The sequence below is a fragment of the Manis pentadactyla genome, chromosome 3 (assembly GCF_030020395.1).
Source record: "Manis pentadactyla isolate mManPen7 chromosome 3, mManPen7.hap1, whole genome shotgun sequence".
NCBI classification, from domain to species: domain Eukaryota; kingdom Metazoa; phylum Chordata; class Mammalia; order Pholidota; family Manidae; genus Manis; species Manis pentadactyla.
Genome location: NC_080021.1, coordinates 102634080 through 102659747, shown reverse-complemented (window position 1 = coordinate 102659747; position 25668 = coordinate 102634080). Strand labels below are relative to the sequence as shown.

The 25668-nt window shown below is 36.5% G+C and overlaps 1 protein-coding gene across 5 annotated transcripts in view; it reads left to right on the top strand.

The window, feature by feature from the left end:
- The window catches only part of ITGA8 (integrin subunit alpha 8), a 162172-nt gene that overhangs the window by 57332 nt on the left and 79172 nt on the right, over positions 1 to 25668 (top strand). For all 5 annotated transcript variants that reach the window (XM_036908033.2, XM_036908031.2, XM_057498231.1 and 2 more), the window contains 4 exons: positions 4462 to 4667; positions 6892 to 7083; positions 24115 to 24160; positions 24750 to 24857. In XM_036908033.2, coding sequence (XP_036763928.2) covers positions 4462 to 4667; positions 6892 to 7083; positions 24115 to 24160; positions 24750 to 24857 — 552 coding nt within the window. The remainder of the gene's footprint in view (positions 1 to 4461; positions 4668 to 6891; positions 7084 to 24114; positions 24161 to 24749; positions 24858 to 25668) is intronic.

The window sequence follows — 25668 nt, the reverse complement described above, 5'->3', positions numbered from 1 at the left end:
ATCGGTTTCTTTTCTTATGGTTTTTGAAATTTATAATATTTACACTATTTCTGAAATTCACATAATTAAAATTTAATCCGTTGGATTGTTTCTAGCTAGCATCTGCAGGGCCAGAGGAGCTAAATGTAAAGAGATTCTTAGCAGTTAATTTGAGCATTTTAGAGAAAATTTATTTGAAAGGAAACAGCTTTGGATAACTGATTTGTGCTAGATTTAGTCCAAGTATGTTCTCTCATACAGTTATATCATTATGATTAAGTAGAAAAAACTAGAAAACTAAAACAAAAAGAAGTTGTACATTAAATTGATTTCTGTAATGTACTTGATAGTCTTTATTAGTCCTTACCTATCATAAAATAATTGAGTTGATTAGATAGCAATTCTAGTATACAATCTCTTAATCTATATTATTTTAATACATAACTACATTCTGAAAATTAGTCATGGGCATTAGCATGCAATATGTTTATTGGGAAATAAAGAAACTTAGAAAAGCTTGTATGTTAAATCAATACATTAACACCATTTAGCTATAGAAAACTTGAATTTAGATTCTTCATAGTGAAGGTTCTCATGATGGGCTCTCTCATTCTGTCTATCACTATATTTATACTTTGTTTTTCAGGAAAAGATACTTTCTGTCTCAAACAACATGCGAAGAATGAGAAATTGAGCCTTGCTGTATAACATCAGAGCAGATTTAGACATAAAAAAGAGGCACAAATAAAGCCTGTCTGAATGCTATAAAGAGATTTCAAGAAAACTGTGCTTAAACATTAGACATTTAGATAAAATGAAATTTCGTGTATCTATCCTTTTATGAAATGCCTTTACATAATAACTTAGATCACCTCCAAACCAGCAAATTAAGACAGAAGATAGCTTTGAGTGACACCTTATTCTTGATATTATTTCTTCATGATTGTTCATTTTTTAGATTAAATATATATAGTGTAACAGCCTGGGTGATACATGTAGATTATATTCTCTCAGGATGGCACCCAACTACTTATCAGAAGGTCAGTGAAAAACAGCTTTACTAATAAATATTTTAAACCTTAAACTCAAATTGGATATATTTAAAACCAAGATTTGACAAATTTTGATATAGGCTAATAGCACTGGAGCATATCATTGGTTTTTCAATGATTTTTTGCCTTGTAGCCCATAATACGTATGATTTGACAGTGTAAGTCAGCACACAAAACTGACACAATAGTTTCATGTAATAGTACTTACCCTTAGTTGCAACACATTCACTATATATTTTATTATATTTGAATTCATATTTAAAAATTACTTGTCAAGACCCATTAAACTGAATTCACAATCCACTAATATGTTACAAGTCAAGATTCAAAAATACCAGCTTAAATAATAATTATATTGTTTTTCTTAAGTGGTATTGCTCTTATAAAATAGTACTGACACTAAGTGCAAAATATTTTGTAAGGCACATTGTACCAATTGAATCTAAGACAGTTACTGTCTCTCAACTTTTGGAGAAAACAATTATAAATTGAAAACAAATGCCTTTGTCTTTTTTTTGGCATCTAGAACATTTTAGAAGACTTACACATATCTAGGGAACTATATGTCTAAGAAAATATATCAATGCTGTCATGATACTCCAAGAGTGTAGAGATTCCTTGGATGTACTAGTCTTTCACAATGATAGGTGGAATAATTTCCCATTTATAGAACTCTGTATTGGCAGTGAGAAATGTAGTGAGCCAATTGTGTCAGTCTCATGTCATGTTTATACCCTCAGGGACCAATTATGTGCCTTTGTTCCTTCTTTATAGCCTGAGAAACTGGCCCCTCAACCTTTGCAACAGAGAACGAGTGATTTTAGACGTCTTTGAACTACAAGGCAGCAGCACACACCAACAGTTGTTTAACAAATGTCTTTCTTACTGGCAATAATAACAGCAGAAGGAGAGGCAACCAGCTTCCTGCATGAGAAGGCCAGGGGCTCAAAGAGCCCCAGTCCCTACCCTCCTCTCAGCCTGTAACACACAGCAGGATGGCAAGCAATGGGCATTTTTTTTTTAAGTAAATGTAATTTATAACATTTTTTAAGAAAATTATTTTAAGTATAGCAATCCAACTATAATGAGAAAATACTATGTGTTCTCTTCAAGCCTGATGCCTTCATAATGTCTATCATTCACTAAACACTACTGTGTAGCCTGTGTGTATGTGTGTGTGTGTTCATATTTGGAGAGAAAGAGATGCACACAAAGACAGAGACAGAGAGAGATTTAAGAGCTTCTGTATATTCTATTTTTCCAATTAAAATTACTGGCATCCCTCCGGCTGGAACCCACCTAGGCCACTCACTGTTCCCTGACTCCACTCAGGAACATTTGCCTTGGCTCACAGCACTGCCACCTGGAAAGCCTGCCTCTAGATTCACCTGTCAGAATCCCACCCAGGCTCAGTGCCATGCCCGCCACAAGCCTTCCTCAGCCCTCTCCAGGTGCCAGCTCTCTCTCCTGTCGGGGGTCTCCAGCACGGTGTTTGAGTCACTCATCTTTTTTCCACTCTGCCTTGTTAATAGTTACACAAGTAGCAATCTGACCTCTCATAATTAATTAGGAACAGGGTTGAACTAACAGTCATTATATTCTTTAAACCACTTATCACAATAGCTTAAATATAATCATTACATAGGACATTCCTTGAATCATACTAAGAAAGAAACAGTAATGAACAGCACAGAGAAGGAGGGGACAGGTCAGAGTAGTGCTGGAATGCCTCACAGATAGTTCAGATCCTAAAGGAGGTTTCTTCTCAGTAACTGTTCCCAGCTCATTCCTGCCTTTTAGATTAATGAGATTTTTAGTTTACTTGGCAAACTTCCATATGTTACCTGATCTACATAGACACAAAGTCAAATGCAGATTTGTGTTACTGCCTAAGGTCATTCTTCAGATTATTGCATCTCCCAGGATAGGGGTGTCTTCAGACAAATTTTAGCAGAGGTCACTAGTATCAACCAAATTATGAATTCTGGTTGAAGTGACTTTTCTTTAAATTTAAAACAATAATACATACATACATTTTTTAAAAAACACAAAATAGCTAAGACATCTCTGTTCTACTACTCTTCATGCTCATCCATCTCTGTGAAGGAAATACCTTTAGCCACTTTTGTTTTATTCTCCTGGCTGTTACAGTTTTATCATTAAATAATTTGCATAGGTGCTTTTTTCCTTAATTTTTTTAAACCTTAAGAATTAGCTACTAGCTTTGTGCTATAATATCTACATTTATAAAGAATAAATATAAATTTTCATTTGGGATGAAAATTTTGTTTTCTTTCTAGTTGGTACTATAACCCTCTCTGACCTGTTTTAACAGTTAAATAGCGGTAACAAGAGGAAAGGGGAGGACAAAATTTATTTTAAAACTTACACTGCAAGAAAACTTCATAATTTAAAAGTACAGCTATATAAATTGTAGACAAACTCTAATCCACTATTAGAAAAACCCATTTAGGTCTATGATATCTTTTACTTGTGTAACTACAGTTTCTGGAAATGCACTAAAAAGATGAAAAGGGTGAAATAACTGAGGTTTTTTTTTTTTTTGAGAGGGCATCTCTCATATTTATTCATCAAATGGTTGTTAACAACAATAAAATTCTGTATAGGGGACTCAATGCACAATCATTAATCAACCCCAAGCCTAACTCTCAACAATCTCCAATCTTCTGAAGCATAACGAACAAGTTCTTACATGGTGAACAAGTTCTTACATGGTGAATAAGTTCTTACATGGTGAACAAGTTCTTACATGGTGAATAAGTTCTTACATGGTGAACAAGTTCTTACATGATGAATAAGTTCTTACATAGTGAACAAGTTCTTACATGGTGAACAAGTTCTTACATGGTGAATAAATTCTTACATGGTGAACAGTGCAAGGGCAGTCATATCACAGAAACTTTCAGTTTTGATCACGCTTTATGAACTATAAACAATCAAGTCAGATATGATTATTCATTTGATTTTTATACTTGATTTATATGTGAATCCCACATTTCTCCCTTTTTTTTTTTTTAAATAAAATGCTGAAGTGGTAGGTAGATGCAAGATAAAGATAGAAAGCATAATTTAGTGCTGTAAGAGGGCAAGTGTAGATGATCAGGTCTGTACCTATAGACTAAGTATTAATCTAAGCTAGATATCTGAGGTTTTTTCAACATAGTCATTTTTAACATAGTTAAGTTCAATGTGATAACTTAACAACTCTTGTTTTCTTAGAGCATTCTACTCCATAGACATAACATAGCAATGAAAGAAATATGATGATTGTAAGATGTCTCTTGAAAAAGGAAAAATACCAATGGAAATATATTCATCGAGTTGGCTAAAAATGTACCAAAAAGAAAAAAAAATTACCAAAAAGAACCTCGTGTCTGCCAGTGCATTAACCTCTCTTTGTTTCCTATAGAATGGATGACGTATTGATCGGGGCACCTCTCTTTATGGACCGTGAGTTTGAGAGCAACCCTAGAGAAGTAGGGCAAGTGTACTTGTATTTGCAAGTGAGCGCTCTCGTCTTCACAGACCCGCAGGTCCTCACAGGCGCTGAGGCTTTTGGGAGATTTGGTAGCGCGGTGGCACACTTAGGAGACCTGAACCAAGACGGATACAATGGTAATTTACACCGCTGTGTGAAAATCACTTACGTGTCATAATCTCATGTTACTGTTATATAAAATAATGCCCATCTTAAAGTATTCACAACTGTGTGTGGTGCAGTTATTAATTGGTTTTTAATAAACTATCAAAAATCTCAAGGCAATTTAAAGTTGATATGCTTTGGCTAAATATAGATGTTACATGGAAATTTTCTCACGTTGATTTAGGGAGTCATATAACAGCTATAAACAAATGCAGCAGTTATTTTTAAATTGGTATTTGGATTTAGCCCCTCAAAGAGAACTACAGAATCTACTATATGTACAGTCAAGACACATAATACATGTTGCTATATAAATCGGGTACTGCCTTCTGATTAACCCATATGGGTTATGTATGGGTTATGCTGAATTTGAATTGGTGTGCAGACTTCACCTTAAAGGCAAGTTCAATGTTTGCAGTAAAGTGTTGTTAAATTCTTAGGTTAGGATTGTGGTTTCTTAAAGTTAGGAACTTTATGAATGCCTTCTAAGTACCCTATCCTCAGAAAAACATGCAAGCTCACACAAAATTTTGCATACATTTTCTTCAGGACTTTAAATTAAAAACCAAGGTACAGTAGGTTTCTTGAAGTTTGAGGAAGTAACAGGAATTTGTTCCAACAAAATAGCCTAGGGAGTATTTATACCAGATCAGTATTCATGAGTACCTTTGGCAAGGGTTACTGTATTTTTATGATTTCTTTGAGAAAAAAAAGTATCAACAATGTATGGTTAGTGATTTAAAGTAACATAAAACACAAATGCATGTTAAAAGTTCATGGTTCCAGAGAAATACAAAATAAAAGACCATTTCATCTTTAACTGATTGGCTGCTTTCAAAAACTTCCAATTCCTGAGCACCAAGTAAAATAAATAATGCTAAATTATCTATGGAGTCATCCTTTTCATCACATTTTGTTCTATGTGTCTTTTCTCTCAAACCCTTAATGATATTTTTAAGAGCTGAGAGAAACATTTTTAACAACATAAAGGGTTCTGCCTCTCTGAGTTTTGGTGGGTAAATCAAACTGGGATGAAACCAGGGACAGATTTACAGGAAGGGAAGAAAGTTCCCCTTTCCACCTTCCAAATTACAGCATCTTTATTTTCTACTATAATCTGAGTTTTTACATAGTTTATACTTACTTGTTAAGAGAAACTGGATTTATGATCCTTGTTATGTAGTCAAAATTGATTCACAATTTATTTAGCCTTATCAGACCTACTTAGGAAAAAATAGAAGTGAATGAATGACAAAATGAGGACACACACGGTCATCCACTCTGGTGGACTATTACGTTATTGGGTTATTGGTGCTCTTTTTATGTAAAATTAAGTTTCCACGTGTATTGTTTAGAACAATCCTGATGAATACAATGTGTGGAAGTTAATTTTCATTCAGTGCTACATCTAAGTGGGTGTAGGGCAATAAGGCTGTCTCAAGGTTTCCCAGTGAACTCAAGTAAAAAGTGGTCTTGCCTACCTTGGGGGGGCGACATAATCATTAAATGATAGAATATCTTTGTGGAACAGGTTGTTCATTTCCTTCAATAAGAAACTCCTAAGGACCCTGAAAAGGTGCCTCACCTGGCCTCCTCCGCCTGGCGATCTGACCCCACTCTCCCCCCACATGACAAGTGCCCAGGTAGACCACCCTCTGGCTGTTCCTAAAGTGGACCAAGCTCCTTCCACCTCTGGGACTTCACACAGCAGTTCCTTCTGCCTGGAGTGCTCTTTCCTTCTGACCTCACACGGCCCATTCTGCCTTGTCCCTAGATTTCAGTTTCAATATCCGCCTTAGTGGCACCTTATCTGACCCTCAAAAATCCAATCACTCTCCATCACATCAATATTTTTAAGATTTCTTTACATAGCATTTGTCACTTTCCACCTTTTCTGGATTATTTCTTTATTCAAATTGTCTGTTACCTGCACTAGAATATAAACTTTCTAAAATCAGTGTCAGTTCACTATATGTTGATTGTACCCACCGCATTCAACACATAGTGGTCACTCGGTAAGTTTTTGTTGGATAGATAAAAGACAACAAATAATTTATAGTTGCTGCAGTGCTACAAAGTTTTCATGGAAAACTTAAGAAGCCCGTTGGACTTTACAATACTGCCCTTCAATTATACTTAATTCTATTTCTAAAACATCCTTTATTTAAAAAAATGTTTATGTGTCTCTGTTTATAGACGTTGCCATTGGTGCACCCTTTGCAGGCAAGGATCAAAGAGGCAAAGTGCTCATTTACAATGGGAACAAGGATGGCTTAAATATTGAGGCTTCCCAAATTCTACAAGGAGTGTGGGCCTCACAGGCTATCCCTTCTGGATTTGGCTTTACTTTAAGAGGAGATTCAGATATAGACAAGAATGATTACCCAGGTAAGGTTTTCTTTCTTTTCCCTTCCTAGAAAGAGCCCCTTTCTAGGGGAAAATGCATCGTGTGTAAGGAGTTCTCTCATAAAGGCCAAAGCCAACCTTAACCACAGCACAGGTTTTTTATGTGTTCAATTCCAGAGTGACTTTCACAAGAATTTGAAGACAGACAAAACACTCTCCCTTTCCTGTCAAAAGACAATGTTAGAAAGGCAAGGTGGCTTAAAAAAACTGTATTGGACATAAAACTTGTCAACTTTGCAACAAAAGCTTTTATTAGAAACCCCTCAGTAATTTGGTCTCCATTGACAAAGACAGTTTGCATCAGAGATAGCTTAGAGCAACTTATTTTAATCCTATAATCCCCTTTGGAGCCCATAGTTCCTATTAACTTATGAAATGCAACATTTCTGTCATAAAGTTCATGTTTTGGAACACAAATATTTTCCAACCACATTTTGGGGATTTTCCAAAAAGAGATTAAATATTTTAAAGTGAAGCAAAAAGAACTGGTTCATGATAGAGATAATAAACTGTTCTTGATCACCTCATTCATATTGAGGACTCATGTAAATCCATACAGCACAGCGAGATAATTCATGTTTTGTGTATGCTGTATGGAAACATGGATTTGTCTTAAAGGATTGTTTCAGCAATTAGGATCTTTAGCAGAGAACATTCAACTTCTTGGTTTTACGGTTCAATTTTTACTTTTATGTTGCTAATTTTAAGATGGTTTCAATAAATAATTAGAAATCATTAATAGTTAACTGACAGCTTCAACTATTTACTAAAACCCTATCTCACCTCTCCTCTATTTGGGTATTTTCCATATGTAGAGTTTTCCTGGTTTGGGGCAGCATTCCAATAAACTGACTACCTAAATATACATCACTAATTTCAATTCTTTGACTTTCTGTTCCCCACTGGGGTTAGACAAAAAGGATACTGCAACATATTCTTATGAATTTGCCAGAAATCTTTTATGGCACTAATGGAGATGCTGTGGTGGACTCAAAATGGATTTAGTATTATATTTTATATGAATGTGTCCTACCTACAGGGATTTCAAGAGCATCAAGTTAAATTTATTTTCTCAGGTTATAGTATACTAACCTAATCAATGATGGTCAGCTTTGATTTGTTTGGTGTAGGGGGCTCCTATATAATATATTCTGTTTTTAAATAATCCAAAAATGAGGTCCCTTATGTGATTTCTTCCCCCAGATATGTCAGGATGATTAATGAAATTCAACTCCTGGATTGCAATTTTAGATAAACAATTATTTCAGAAAATTATTGCTATACATTGTGCTTGTTACATTCTTCTCTTAATACCATGGAACTCAATGGACAGAGTGGCTTTAGCAATTGCTAATTTTCCACCAGTGCATCTTGTTATTTCAGCACCTAAAAGGAGTTGCAGTTTGCATAGGTTTTGCCTGGAAAAGAAGCATAAGCCCTCTTTTCTCCCAAAGGTTATCTGGCGGCATGCTTTCCAAACTCTATAGCTCATTTTATAAACTCTGTGTTCTAGTCCTCTATGGTCAATCTTGTGATTTTCCAAACCAGTACTTTCCAGAACTTAAAAAGAAATAAATTTTTCTTTCTTTCTGGAAGCCTGCTCTTTATAATCAAAAGGGCTCAGCCTTCAGATTACTGTGCCTTCTCTGAGTTTCAAATGCACTTGACAAATTGACTTGATTCTAGGCTGTATCTAGTTCAACCTCAGTAAGCAGTGGTTGTCAATTTTGGCAGCACTTTGAATCACCTGGGGAAATTTAAAAAATCCATATGCTCAGGTCACCCTCCAGACCAGTTAAATCAGAATATCCGGGATGGAACTCACACCACAGTAATATGTTCAAGTAACCTGGGTAATGCCAATGTACAGACAAACTGGGAACTAAGAACCTAGAGCAAATTCCCCCCACTTTAATGAACATATGGATTACTCAGGCATCTTATTAGAGCACAGATCCTGATTCAGTACGTCCCATTAATAGTAGGCTGCTTTCTGGCTGTGTAAGAGCAAGACAATTTCTTAACCTCTCTGAACTTCAATTCCCGTATCTGTAAAATTGGATAATAATACATTGGAAAAAGATGAAATAATATTGTTTATACCATGTGAAATGAGATGGTGTGTTTACATTAAAATGAGATCATGCCGAACATAATAAATGGCAGCTCTTCAATCAATTTTTAAAACAAGACTGTATTTTGGAGGTATTTTTTTCTTAGGCACATTAGATGTTATTATTTTCTTGTGCTTATTTAATTTCCATGATCCCCAATCTTAATTTATAGTCTACATTTGCTTCCCATGCCCCAGACAAATAGGAATATGAGAGTAAGAACGGCTATGGAGACCCTGATGTTTATGAGAGCCACTCATAAAAATCCTGTTGCTGGACCCACTCCAGAAGCTTCTGCTAATAACATAAGGTTGCTACCCTGCTATGATGTAATTCCACCACTCATTCCATCCTACCTCCCACCCCTAAGTGGGAAAAAGGCATGGGGACTTCTCCCATTTCTCACTGCTGTGATTTACTGGGTGCCAGGAATGGAAAGCGCTCTTCCCTCTTAACCTTTTAGCTCTTTAAGGTATTTAATTTCATATAAATTATGCCTGAAGTAGGGTGATGACAACAGTTGAAAGGAAGGGACTGAGGACTGGCTGTGATGAAGGTAGAGCAGGTGGGGGTGATGTTAAGATGACTGGAATTTTGATCCCATGTACCCAGGAAAAGTATGATATAATGGACAGACGTGGGGCAGTATTGTTAACAGAAATATAGAGATTCTAGTATAGAAATATTTGGAATAATTTCCTAACATCTAGTTTAACCACTTAATTTTTTAGACTTCTTACAATAAATATTGTCATCAGCACACATACATACATAGAACTCTTAAGTATTTTGTTTTGTGGCACCAAAATTCTTTTTCCTATTCAAAATATAGATGTGTTCAGGTTTTAATACTCATGCTCACTGGAAAACTAGGGCTGACCAGAAGAGTGTCTTGTATACATTGAGTGAAAGCATTTCAGAGAAGAAACATCTGTGATAGTTAGGAATCCCTAAAATTCAAAGATCTAGTCTAATCCCATTAAACATGATTGTATAACAAGGCCATCTGCTAAAAGTGAAACCCAGACATTGGAGGGGGGGAGGGGAAGTACAGGTTTGTTGAGTCAAAATCTTAAGGCAATAAAAACTAGAGGGAAACATGGGCAGAATGCCAAAACTATCATTGTCTCATTCAGGCCCCTAATAAATGATGATTATATTATGAAGCTGCCTCAGAAAATCATACCAAATGAAATAAAATGGCCCATCATCTGTTTCAATGAGTGTTGTGTGTGTGTAAGTGAACAACTGAGCAAGAACCTATGCAGGAGAAGAAATAAAAGGGTGGCTTTAACTGAAGGAATAAAGTATTTTAATCAAATCTTGAACCCCTTGAAATTGATTTGAAGTTTAGCTGAACTTTATAGTTAATGTTTATTTTTACTTCTCAAACGCTACTCAAGTTTCTATGAAAAGCAAAACATTATGTTCTTACTGAGCAAGATTTTCATACTTTCATGAACACATGAAAAATTAGAATATTACATTTCTTATAAAAATATCTTACAAATTTAGATTAAATGGAATTAATTAAGTCAACTGAAAGAGTTCCTAGACTTGAATTCAGCAGTGTCATAAAGTAGAAATGAAAATAATGGATTACATTAAATGATTTCCAAATGTTGCATTAGGGTTATAATGTATAAATCTTTTTATACAATGTTGGATTCAATTTGCAAATATTTTGTTGACAATTTTTGCATCTCTGTTCATGATACTGGTCTGTAGTTTTCCTGTAATGTCTGTCTGGTTTTGATATCAGGGCAATGCTGGCCTCACAGACTGAGTTAGAATGTATCCCCTCTGCTTTTATCTTCTGGAAGAGAAGATGTAGAGAATCCATATAATTTGTTAAATCTTTGGTAGGGGTCTTATGCTTTCTGTTTTGGAATAGTACTAATTGTTGATTCAATTTATTTAATAGATATAGGCTATTCCAGTTGTCTTATTTTTTCTTGTTCTGGCAGATTGTGTCTTTCAAGGAATTATTCCACTTCCTCTACATTATCAGATTTGGTGAGCAGAGAGTTGTATTCCTTTTAATGTCCATGGAACAATAATGTCCCATCTTATATTGTTAGTAATTTGGATCTTGTCTATTTTTGTCTTATTTAGCCTGGCTAGAGGCTTATCAATTACAGTGATCTTTTCAAAGAACCAGTTTATGCCCTTGTTAATTTTCTCTATTGATTTTCTGTTTTCAGTTTCACTGATTTCTGATCTAAATCTTATTTCTCTTCTTCTCCTTACTTTGGATTTAATTTGCCCTTCTTTGTCTAGTTTCCTAAGGTGGAAGCCTATGTTATTAATCTTATATCTTTCTTCTTTTCTAACATGCATTTGATACTATAAATTTCCTTGGTTTGATAAATTGTGTTTTCATTTTCATTTAGTTCAAAATATTGCTTAATACCTCTTGAGTTTTCTTCTTTGACCTATCTGTTTTTTAGAAGTATGTTATTTACTCCAAGTATTTTGGGATTTTTCCAGCTATCTTTCTGTTACTGATCTCTAGTTTAACTCCACTGTGATCTGAGACCAGACATGGTATAATTTCCAGTCTTTAAAAAATTTTAAGGTGTGTTTTATGGCCCAGAATAAGGTCTGTCGTGGTGAATGTTCCCTACGAACCTGAGAAACGTGTTCATGCTTCTGCTCTTGGATGAAGCAGCCTATGGATGTCAGTTACATCCGGTTGATTGATGGTATTGTTGAGTTAAATTATGTCCTTACTGGTTTTTTGCCTGCTATATCTTTCCATTTCTGATAAAGGAGTGTTAAGGTTTCCACTATAATAGTGGATTCATCTATTTCTCTTTGCATTTCTATTAGTTCTTGCCTTGTGAATTTTGACACTCTGTTAACTGGCACATATATGTTAAGGATCATGGTCTTCTTGGGGAATTTCCCCCTTTATCATTATGTAGTGCCCCTCTTTAATCTCTGATAACTTCCCTTATTCTGAAATCTATTGTCCGAAATCAATATAACTACTCCTGCTTTCTTTTGATTAGTGTTACCATGGTATATCTTTCCCCTTTCCCCATCCATTTAATTTTAATCTATTTGTGTCTTTATATTTAAAGTGCGTTTCTTGTACAACACCATATAGTTGGGTCTTGTTTTTGATCCACTTTGACAATCTCTGTCTTTTAATTGGTATATTTAAAGCCATTGAAGTTCAAAGTGATTGTTGATATAGTTAGATGAAGATCTACCATATTTATTAATGTTTTCTATTTGTTTCCTTTGTTCTTTGCTTCTATTTTTGTCTTTCATTCTTTTTCTGCCTTTTGTATTTTAATTGAGCATTTTATATGATTCCCTTTTATTCTCCTTTCTTAGTGTACATTTTTTTAAACCTTTTTTTTTAGTGGCTGCCATAGAGTTCACAATATACTTTTGCAAGTAATCCAAGTCCATTTTCAAATAGCAGTATACCACTTCACAAGTATTGTGCTTACCTTATAATATCTAACACTAATCTTCCTTCCTAACCTTTGTATCATTGTTGTCATACATTTATGTTTCTCACACACATACACACACACACACACACACACACACAATCTGTGTGTGCAATGTATAAGTAAAAAGTATATACACTATTTATATATAAAATATATATTATATACTATATATAAAAATATATACTATTTATATATGCATTATATATTAGAATATATACATACATATATGCATTCATAGTCAAATATGGATTGCTATTATTACCTTGAACTGTTATATGTTAGATCAATTAAAGGTAAGAAAAATGAGTTTTTATTTTTTCACTTTTTCCTTCTCCAGTCTCTTCCTTTCTTTATATAGATCTGAGTTTCTGACATATATTGTCCTTCTCTCTAAAGAACTTATTTTAACATTTCTTGAAGGTAGGACTATTATCAATAAATTCCTTTGATTTTTATTTGTCTGAGAAAAGTCTTTGTTGTTCCTTCACTTTTGAAGGATAATTTTGCTGGTTAAGGAATTTGGGGTTTGTGGGATTTTTTCACTCAACACTTTAAATACTTTACTCCCCTCTGCTTGCTTGCATGGTTGTTAGGGAAAGTCGGGTGTAATGCTTGTCTTTGGTCCTCTACAGGTAAGCACCAAAAAGGCTTCTTTCAGGATTTTTCCTCTATCTTTGATTTTCTGTTGTGTGAAAATGATGTGGTTTTTTTGGCATTTATCCTATGTGGTGTTCTCTGAGCTTCCTGGATCTTTGTTTTACTGCCTGACATTAATTTGGGAAAATTCTCCATCATTATTGTGTAAATATTTCTTTTGTTCCTCTCTTTCTTCTTCTGATATTCCCATTACATATATGTTACACCTTGTGTAGTCATACAGTTCTTGGATATTCTGTTCTGGTTTTTTTTTTCCCCACTCTTTTCTCTTGGCTTTTCAATTTTGCAGGTTTCTATTGATATATCTTCTAGCTCAGAGATTTTTTTCTTCAGCTGTGTCCAGGCTACTAATAAGTCCATCAAATAGTCTTCATTTCTGTTACAGTGTTTTTTATCTATATAATTTCTTTTTGGTTCTTTCTGAGAATTTTCATCTTCCTCCTTACCTGGTGCATTTGTTCTTGTGTGTTACTTTTATCCACTTAGGGCCTTTGACATATTAATCATAGTTGCTTTAAATTCCCAGTCTGATAATTCCAACATGCCTGACATATCTGAGTCTGGTTCTGAAGTTTACTATGTCTCTTCCTACCATGTTTTTTGCCTCTTAGTATGTCTTACAATATTGTTTTTGATAGCCAGGCATGATGCACTGAGTAAAAGAAAGTACTATAAGTAGTAATGTGGCCATAGGTGTTGGGTGAGGCAACGTGTTTGATAGTCTATGATTAGGTCTCAGTCTTTTAGTGAGCCTATGACTCTGGACTATAGACTTCATACATGCTTCTCAGTTTTATCCCTCTTTAGGTGGGACAGGATATCAAGAATAGGTGAAGTCAGGAATTTCCTTTTCCCAGGTCAGTTAGACTCTTATAATATTCGAGCAGTTTGGATTCTGGTTTAGTTTTTCTTGGGGGCAGACTGTATTAAGAAGAATGGAATGTTTTGGCATATATCAAATGGTTCCTTCTTCCCTCCTCCTGCCAGAAGTGCAAGGGGATTTTTCTCTAATATTCACTGTGAAGATGTGGTAAAGATTTGGGAGGTAAAACTCACAAAAGTGTGCCTCCCTCCCCATCCAGTAACTGGACGCCCCTGGAGTTTTTAATTCCGAGAGTTGTCCACATTACCCCTCCCGCACGTCATTGGTGACTTCCAGTTCCAGGACCCTGGCACGGGCTCCCAGAGCTTGCTGCTCCAGTAAGTGGTTCTCTCCAGTCTCTACTTGCCTGTCAGTCTATCCAATCTGGACAGTAGTTTGCCCTGTGATCTTACTTCTCTTATAGATTTAAGAAGAGTTGTTGTTTTTCAGTTTGTTCAACTTTTTACTTTTTGTTAGGATGGAGTGGCAACTTCCAAGCTTCTTACATGCTGGACCAGCAACAGGGAATCTGTCCATTTAAGTTTGAACTAACTACCTTCCAAACACTCAATTATAGAAAAGCTGGCTTTTCTTTGAAACCCAAGGCAATAGTAAATATGACAGGATATCATTTGTACTTGATCTTACTTGTAAAAATATAGTTAATAAAAATGTGCTGCCTTGCCATGTCCTTTCATGGGTGGGGGGCGGGGGGCAGGATGTAGAGGCGTGGGAGGAAGTTCTCCTGGACTTAGAGCCTCTGCATTATTTATGACCTCCCACTGCATGTCCTTCTGTAAGTCATTTTAAATTTATTAATATGTGATTTAAAAGCCATCTTTTAATGTAATTCATTTGAAGCATCCCTTCTGTCTTTGCACACCCTGGACATTTTCCCGGGAGTTCACTTCCCACTAGGAACTCAGTTCAAATGTCACTTCCTCAGGAAGCCTTCCCTGACCATTGATCTTTCACTAAAAACATTTATCTCAAATTGAAATTACTCAGTTGTGTGATTATTTGATAAATGTCTCTTTTGCCTCCTTAGACCAGACACTTTTTTAGAAGAGGGCAAGACTAGGTTTGGTTTTGCTCACTCTGGAATCCCTAGTGCCCAAAGCAGTAGCTGGCTCCTAGTAAATACATGTTGAATGAACAAGTGAGAATAAATGAATGAATGAATAAACCAATTTCCTCACAGCTACACACCTAGGCATATAAACTGTTGCTCCCCTCTGTTTTTACTTGGCCACTATCTTCCAACTCCACTTCAATCCAGTAAACTATTTTATTCCTGAGCAGAATGAGAATGCAAATGTACGTAGAGGTAATGATTCCCTTTGAAACATACTCTGGCATTCTCTCCTGGGGTGTTGGGAAGCTCCACTCAAGGTGGTACACTTATTCTTGAAAATCAGAACCCCTGACCCTAACTGTATTCACTGGAAATTTACATATCAATAGCCATTCAAACTGCTGGATCAGAAGACCCAGTAGCCAGTGTGATAGTAATAGCACCAAACTGGGGTCAGAGGGCCCATGTTCTCATTTCTTTACCCATCTTCATCAGTTTTGTTGCCCTGGACATACCACTTCTATCTCTGAACCTCAGCTACTCCACTCCTCAGGACTGTTGGCAGGATGCAATCTGCAAACTGTAAAGAACTCTACATAGTCAATTATTGTTATTTCTTAATACCTCCTACTGAATGGAGGTGGGAGAGATGAGGAACTAGCTCTAATGCAGAGATCCAGGCTCTTCAAGCCAGACCTAGGCCTGTGCTTTAAGATGATGACTCAGGTAACTTAGGCCTAAAGTCTCCTAGGAGAGGAGGAATGAGAGATTTACAAAATAACTAACACAACAGCAAAATCCTCTTCACTTCTGCCTATTTGTTAACACTGTTCAGTGATGCTCTTCTCTTTATCTGACCATTATTTTATATTTTCTTACATTTTCCTATGATGACATTATTAGTAGCCAGTTTCCTAAAAACTACCAACCCTAATGGAAATTCATGAGAGCATGAGTGTACAACGGAAAGGTCAGGGTCGGGCCAGACCTCAGCTGTATTGTGAAGTAGGTGAAGCTCATCTGGTGGATGCTCAGTGCCTCTCATCCCTGGCTTCCTTTTCTCTGTCCCCAGTTGTTCTTCCACATCAACTGCAGAAACTTACACTATTTCCTTTTCTCAAATGTGTGGTGGGGAAGGATCTAACATCTGTATTTTCACCAGGGTGTAAGTGGTCCTGGGGTAGTAGGTTACAGCCAGGAACTCTGATGCAGTGGATGCTGGCCTGCATTTTCAACAAGCCGCCTTGGAGAGCTAATTGATAGACTCTAAGTGCTCTGAGGACAGGGAATGCGTCAGCTCGCTCTCTGCTGAATCCTTGGCAGCTAGGACAGGACTTGGGTCATGGCAGGTTGAATACTTCAATCATTAAATGAGGGTGCCTAGTGTAAGGGAATCGCTGTGTAAGTATTCTTCCCTTCCTGTCCTACTTCCCTTGCACCTCTGTATATTTGTATCTTAGTGTTTATCTGCTAGGCTGCCAGAACAAAGCACCACACACTGGGTGGCTCAGACAACAGAAATGTATTTCCTCAAGGTTCTGGAAGCTATCTAGGTGTGGACGGGGTAGTTCTCTCTGAGGCCTGCCTTTGGCTTGTGGACGGCCATCTTCTCTGTGTCCTCACATGGTCTTCTCTCTGAGTGTGCCTGTGTCCAAATTTCCTCTGCTTTTAGTCATATTAGATTTGACCTCACCCTAATTACCTCATCTTAATCACTTCTTTAAGGACCCTATCTCCAAATAGAGTCACAGTATCCCAGAGGGGTGACTTCCTCAGAGTTCTGAAGTACTGGGGTTAGGTCTTCAACATATGAACTTCAAGGGAAAGACAGAAATTAGGCCATAACACTGAGCAAATTTACAAAGTCCCACAAGCTTCTAATCATTAGGTTTTATATGCCTGGCTGAATGTAAGGGATGTGTCTTGTAAGATACAAGGCTTTTCTGGAGACTGTGAAATCTTATTCCCAATAGGCAGCCACTTATAAATGGGACTGGTCCTAAAGAAAAAAACTTTTCTCTAAGACTTTTAGCAACTAACTGGACAGCACACACACTGTAAGTGTGGCACAACAAGAATAAAGTGAAATGCCTTTGATACCGGGATCTAGAATGAAAGGAGGAAAGCATCAAGCAACAGTAGAGGGGTAATTCCTGCAGCCCCAGGATGCTAATTACATATAGAAAACTGTTTTCACAAGGCAGACTCATCATTTGATATTTCATTCTTATTTTTTGTGGGATTTTTTTAAAGAAAAATAAACCCTCTCTAAATTAGAATGTTGCAACCTAATACTATGTTCCAGTTCATAAATGTTTTTCTTCAGAGTTCATTTGGAAGTATTTCAGACAGATTGTTAGGATTATTACTTTCTGGGATAAAAATCACATTTTTTTTCAAACATTTCTTCCTCAACTCATAACCTTCCTCTCAGTAATACTTTGCATGTTGCAATAAAAAAGCAAGGAAGAAAGGCAGCCTCTATTTTTAGATTCACACATTTGCCAAACTCAAGAAGACTTATTTAAATGTCTGCTTCCCACAGACATGAGTGGTTTTTCCAGTGCCAAACATTTAAGCCAATTTTTTAACCTACTTGCAAGTCAACATCACCATATTTACACACCACCTTTAATGCCATTGTTGTACACACCATCTTTAATCCTGACATTTCTCTTAATATCATCCCTATATGAAAACGAGCAGACCCCGGAAGGGTCCAGGTAAACAACTATGCTGGACAACCTGTCTTTAAGAACATGTATGCTATAGGAAGGGGCTTAGCAGAGAGGGACCCCGGATGGTGAGGAGCAGCTGGAGGAGATGCTGTGAGCCATCAGCTCATCAGTAATGCCATGACAGGAGCCAGAAGTCTGTGGATGATGAGCTCAGGCAACAGAGTTGTGAAGGTGAGCAGATCTGATGCCCAACTCTGGTTAAGCCAGGGCGAAGGCCAGAAACTGACCATCCCATAATGGAGGCAAGAAGCGATGCAAACCCTGCAAAAGCAGAGCTAACTCAAGAGGCAAAGGAGAGTCCTGGATTGTAAATCATTGCAGAGGAAGTATGATCTTGTGACCCCAGCCAATTCTACTGAACTCTCAGCTTTCATGTGGGGAAACTTGAAGACTTCACCAGACAGGTGCCAATGAATAGCGACTTGTGCAGAGTCATTAGGAAGCCAGCCAGTGGCAAAGCAAACTGGAATTTAGAATTCCTACTTTTTACACTCCAGTAATTTTCTACTTGAAATACAATACTGCATTTAAAAGAAGCCTTCAAAGATGTTAGAGAGATTCAATGAGAGAATTTACAAGTCACATCTGGCCTGTAGATGCACAAAAACCTGCACACAAATGTTTAGAGTGACTTCCAAAAACTGGAAACAACTTGAACATCCCTTAGCCAGGAATGGACAAACAAACTGTGGGCCACCCCCACAGTGGAATACTACTCAGTAGTGAAAAGGAATGAACTTCAGAAACACCACAACATCATGAATGACTCTCAAACGCACTAAGTTGAGTGAAAGAAGCTAGACCCCTACATACTATATGTTCATTTATATGACATTCTGGGAAACAGATTTGTGGGTGGGGCTGGGGTAAGGGTAGGCTTGATTACCACATGGCGTGAGTGACATTTTTGGGTGATGGAATTATTTTACATCTTGATTATAGTGGTGGTTACAGGATTGGATACATTTATCAAAGCTCTTAGAACAAGATCCTAAACAGGATGAGATTTACTGTGTGTAAAATACACACTAATTTAAAATATTTTAAAAAGAGAAAAATTAACCTGTAGATATGCTCCTGGGAGGCATTATGGTAAAATAAGTAGTAGTGTGTGGGCTCTGCTGCTGAGCACCTGGGTTTTAAAACCTGGCCTTGCCACCTACTGTATTTAGCTTCTCTGGACTTCATTTTTCTCATTTTAAGTGGGAATAATTAAAGTATCCATCTCATGGGGTTCTTATAACAAAGGAATTCATATATTTAAAACATTTAGAATGTTAGCTTTTATTTGACACATTGCACAACTGTTCAGTATATCCTCAGGAAAAATTCCTAGAAGTGCAAATGCTGGCTGGTCAAAGGTTTGCATTGTCAGACATATCAACAAACTACCTTCCAAGATAACTGTGCCAAAGTATAATCCCACAAACAGAGTACTGGGTTCTTGGCCCTTTGCTCTCTACCCAACACTGTCTAGGACTAATCTTTTCACCTTTCCCAATTTGAAAGGTCAAAATGATATCTGATTTTTCCTTCCGTTTGTATTCCCTTGATGATTAATGAGGTTGAATATGTTTTCATATATTTATTGGTCACAGCTATTTATTTTTATGTGAACTGCCTATTTATAACCTTTTTATTGGAATGTTTATGGTTTCATTATTCATTTATGCAAGTCTGTTATGAATTAGAGTCAATAATAATGATGAATATTTATTTTTTTACTAGGTGCCAGGCATTCATGTAAGCACTGAAAAATAATCACATTTGATCAGGCAGATATATTATAAACATCTTCCCCGATTCTTTCACTTCTCATTTGACCCTGCTCTGACTTTTTTGCAAAAGAGGTTTACACTTTAAAATTCTTTTGTGTTCTACATTGTTTTTGGTCACATTTAAGGAGAGCATCCCTTTTGAGCAATTGTAATCTTTTCATACAACTGTTAGTTGTACATTCCCATGTTTCTCATTTATTTGGAAATTCTTTATGGCAATGCTCATTGTCCAGAAGTATTCTAAAACAGTAAATGTTTTTTAATTCCAAAATAAAATTTTCCAATGGCATTGTCAGCAACAGGCTTCAGCCTCAGTGTATTACAAGATGAAAAAGCAAGAAGGTAGCAGATCAGAAGGCTCACAGCTTATGAAATAGTGGTGGTTGGGTGGCCGTGGAGACTTCTGTGAAATGACTCTGGTGATTCTTTAACCTAGTGCTGTCACTGCTCTTCCTGTTGTCCTTCCCCTCCTGTCTGCCTCTCCATCTTCTAGGAAGTTTCCACTTTTTCTCTCCTCCCAGCACCCTGCTCACCTAAGCCCAAAGTTCAAATCCACACTCAAAACAAAGCTGATGTTTTCACTTAGAACTTCCAACTCTAAAATTTCCTTCATAGATTAATGAAATCAGACTCTATCAACCAAGTACCACTTTAAAAGCTTGGCTCATTTCTTCTTCATTTAAAAATAACAATTTTGGAGAAAAAAATACAAAACGGAGATGTAATACATCTCCTATGACCTCACATTTTTAGGGTCATTTTTTCTTGCCAACTGATCCTGCATTCATGCTAATGTCCCCTCTTGGTATCCTTAAAAATACTCAGTTGTTCTATCAAAAGCCAAAAGGAAAATAAACTATGTTTCTCAGGCAATGTGAGGTGATAACGAAGGACTCCAGCATTTTGAGAACAGTTTTTGATTAAGGGAAAAGTACCAGTTTTAGTTGCCAGCTATTTCTTCAAGGAAAGAAAACAAATGACTAAGTGTCTATGTATAAAGAAAGGCAAAATTTCTTGTTTGTTTTTTCAGAATCTGCCTTTAGGAAGTTTTCAAAAGGAAAGTAAACATTAGATAATGGTATAAGACCTATTGTCTCAAAGTGAGGGAGAAAGTTTGCAGAATTTGAATTCAAATACCAGCACCAAAATTATTTTGTCCTCAGATTATCTCTTAAGTTCCTAAGCATGACAGAATTATGCAGGATTTAAAAAATATATTATGTATATACTATACGTGTATGTGTATATACATATATAAATACATACATGTATGTAAATATTTACACAAATATTATTTGTATATATCAATCATATATATAACTATATATATAAATAAGAAAACCACATAGTACTTATTAAAACAAATCACATATTTTGGAAGGATAAATTGGTTGGGAACATAATAAGATCAATTCTTCCCCTAGAGAGATCTGAGAATGTTAAGGTCTGAGCACAAATGCTTCTCGCCTTTCCCAGCAGGCACAATACCAAGGTGGTGTCTCAAAATACAAACATACTTTTGTGGTAGATAACTGTTTTCTTGGTATCTGAATAACTGTGGCCACATTCTCAGAAAGAAAATTGTAGCCTATTCTGCCAGTTATTTTTCCAGTGTAGGAAAATTCCCACCCTAAGACATAAGAATCAAAGTTCCTAAAGGATAAAACCTCTTGTTCATTACCATCAGAAGGGGTCTCTGAACTCCTCATCTGTAATGATCTCGTCATGAGGCAGCTTGTGTATTATTTTCTGGGGTTTTCTAGTATTTGAAGCCTTTTTGCATGTGTGCATACATACATGTGCACACACACAGTCCAGCAAAATTTAACTGTGGTTTACATCAGCCTGTCTTAATAACTGTCTCATCTCTTTCATCCTTCTCATCTTCAGTGTATTATCTAATTATTACTTATCCCCCTATTTCACAAGCATTTATAAAGCCTCTGCTCTGTATCTGGCACTGCACCTGGCATTATGGATGCAGCAATGGTTTCTTTCTTCATTTATTTCAACCCATACCATTCCATAAAATGTTTGTGAAACGCAGAAAGATTCCTGCCCTGAAAAGGCTTACAGTCTTGTTTTCTTTGTCATTTCCAGAGAGTCACCTCTTAAAATTCACCTGTTTTTTATAAGCTATTTAACCATAATGTATAAGTATTTTACCTTATTTGGAGCAAAAACAAAACACATAATTCCTCTTGAATCCATTTCATAACAGAACTCTCCTGTCTGGTGTCATGTCAACATGTGGATCAGGCTGAGGTCCACCTGTGTCACACTTGTCTAAATATTGGAATCTGTGATTACACAAGAGAAACGATTCACATTTCTTCAGATCAGTAGTTCTTTTTCCTCTGATATGTTGGAAGAGGTGAATGTAATGTAACAAAATATAAATGTGAACATAGTCTAAAAAGTTGAAATTTTGACATAACTTAAAAAATTTGTAGACCTAGAAACTTTGGCTTCTCACTTCAAAGACCTGAACCCTTGGAAAAGACTACTTAATTCCATGAGCCACAGTTGGCCAAGTTTGTAGCCCTTTTCTTAAGGTGTTCTTCAATCTCATGAATAAAGATCTCTTTTGAAGCATTTGAGTATTAGCACGCACATCTTTTTAAATAGGGAGCTTTGGGATCTAATCCTATTATCTGAATCTGAGTCTGTATCTTTAAAACATAAGACATTCGACTGTGTTCTTAACACTGAAGATATGAATCCACTTTTTGAAAAATAATTTTTAACAAGAATTACTGTGTCTTAGGTTGGGCTCTTCCAGAGAAGACATTAACACAGGATTAGAAAACAAGCAGTTTATTTAAGAAATGGTCCAAAGAAATGTTGCTAAGAGAGTAGGGAAGAGAGACAGGGATAGGAAGAATGCAATCAAAGACAGTTGTGAAGTAGGTTGACACAGTGGGCCACTAAAGCTGGGGAAATCTAAGAGACAGGGAAGAACATGCCTCAGAATCATCCCACTTGAAGGGTAAAATGAAATGGTTGTCCCATTCCCATCCATTGTTGGCTGAGGACTGTGGCCAGGGGCACTTACAGCCCTCCAAGGATAATCATAGCTGCTTGCAGTCTGACACTGTTCCTGGGTATGGGAAGGGTGAGTGCCGAGGGAATGTGGCTACAAATCATTGTCCTGTGCAAACTTCATTAAACCAATTTATCTTTAACTGGCTTTCCGTATGGAGTGGCCAAATAAGTCACCCCCCACCTTTTTTTTCATTTTCATTTCTGTTCAACTAGAATTAACCAACTGTATTTCAATTGTTTTAAGTTTTCTTCTGTTATTTCTACCAAGTCTAGTTTTCTCACATTTACATCTAAATTTTACTCTGCAAATTTAGCCTTTGCCATTTTTGTTTTTATTTGGTTGCATCCACCAAGAAAAATCATTATACGTTAGATTAAGAAAAACATACAGTTTGACCTATTTATTAGGCAATCACTAAGATCATTGTGAGCATTGCCCCTCAGATAGTCTAAGATTTCTTTCTGTGTTGCCCAGCACTGACATAACCCAGCTCCACCTCTTACCTAGTTGTGTGAGCTTTAATGAATTTATAGGTTAACCTCTTTAAGCCTCAACTTGCTCATCTGCAAAACTGTGCTAATAACGGAGATTTTCTAACTTCTTGTTAGGAATCAATTAAAGCAAATCATTTAGAAGAATTCCTGTGTCCAATGTGCTATTTATCTAGAGTAGTGTGCAATATGTGCTGTTTATCATTATCATTGTTGTTATCAAAGATCATTATAATGATGTCATTTACTTCATATACTGATCACTTTGCCAAAAGTATACTCACCATCAACAGTATTTGTGAAGAACAAATGGTTGTTTCAAAACCACAGTCAAAATGTCCCACTTCATGGATAATACTTGCTTCATAGGGTCACTGATGGCAGGGGAATGATAAAACAATATGTGTAACAAGACTGTATAGAGTAGGCACTAAGCATGTATTTTTTTCTCTTTTGCTTGCTTTAAGATGTGTACCTTGAGTCTAGAGGATAAGAGAAATAGTATAGTGTTATGATGAGTTTCTTAAGCATTTCTAGAAAGTTGGCCTTCCTAAGTCCCAAGGGTTTGAAACCTACTGGTTTATGTGTCACAGTGAGTTAAAGAGGAGTTCCAATATTCTTTCGAAAATGTCTTGAGAAAGGTACAATTTGCTAATCTTATTTTATGACTCTCACTCCTGCACAGTCAGCATTTCAGGATGCTCTATATATAATGTATGATTATGTACTTGGGTTGTTTCTATAAAATGTGTGCATGTGTTTTGTGTTCTTGTCTTTTTTAGATTTAATTGTGGGTGCATTCGGCACAGGAAAAGTAGCTGTTTACAGGTATGTGCTTGGTAGTATGCAAATGTTCTTCTAATTGTTTCAAAAGCATTTCCTTTTTGTTTTTAGTTTAGTCTTAGAGAGTATATCCCAACTATTATTTTGGAGGACATTTAGATGCTCTTTTTAAAGTCTGAATGAATTTTTGCTCTCTTTTTACCTTTCTTTCATCCCTCTGTCTTTATATTCTCATACCTCATGACCAAGCTTCCAGTCTCTACTTACATAATGTTAAATAAGATAGGAATCTTAGAAGCACTTTTTAAATGATACACTTTTTAGATGTTACTATATTTGATCTTTCTCTTTGCTTTGGAAATGCATTACAATGGGCTTATAGGAAAGGAGTAGCCCACTCCATAAACAAAGCAGGTTTGTGAACACCACTTTGCTTGATGGGCCCACAGCACCTTGTGTATTCATGAGCTACCTGGTGTGATTTAAGGTAATTAGTTGAGTCTGGTGCCCACCTGTTCATGTGGTGAGGAAAAATCTTGACACAACGGCTGGGAATGTGGGCAGCGGCCTCTGAGAGTGGACTTCTGTCTGTCGCTCATGTGGCTTATTAAAACCCTGTGTCCTCTCTGCACAGAGCAAGGCCAGTTGTGACCGTGGATGCCCGGCTTCTGCTGAACCCAATGATTATCAATCTGGAAAATAAAACCTGCCAGATTTCAGAGTCTTTGACACCTGTGGCCTGGTGAGTTAGTCCAGTGCTTCTCAAACTCTGATATGGGGTCAAATCAACTGGGGATCTCGTGAAAATGGAGCTTCTGGGTCCATATGCCTGGGGTGGGGCCTGAGACTCTGCATTTTTGAAAAGGCCCCATTGGGGGCTGAGGCTGCAGGTCTGTGCACCAGATTTGAGTAGGAAGGAGTTAGTCTTTCATAAAAAAAAGAAAGGGTCTATCTATGACATGGTGCTGACCTTTGCTGTCAACTTGTCACATGAAGGCTACTTCTCTAATCTGCAGGCTCCAAGTGAGTTAAGAAGCATAAAAACATTTGGTGAAATTCCCAATGAAGCAAACCTTGAAGATCCTTTTAGATTCTTGGCATGCTAAAATAAACATTAATCAAACTGAAAATATAATAAAATGCCTTGCCTCTTGCATTTGCATATGCTTATGGATACCACTTTTAATATATAATGTCCTTTTTTTTAAAATAGTGAAGCTTAGGTAAAATTTCCCAGTCTCCTGTGCTGAAAACAGATGTCAGTTTTGTAACTTAGCATGTACAATTAGACAGAAGGTAGACATATAAAAACAGCGATTTTTGTGCCTTAAACTCTGTTTTTATAGCCATGATCTCATCATCAGGAATAGAAGTAGAATTATGGTTCTTTTGCCTGGATCATAGGAGAACATGGCTTTATACAGTTTCTGAGTGTTCCTTCTGAATCTTGCCAGTCATCCAAAGGGACTACAAAATGGAACTTGATTGTAACACAGCTTCTGAGAAAATGCCACTTTGTTTCTCAATATGTAGGTCCTTGAGGGTCAAAGTCT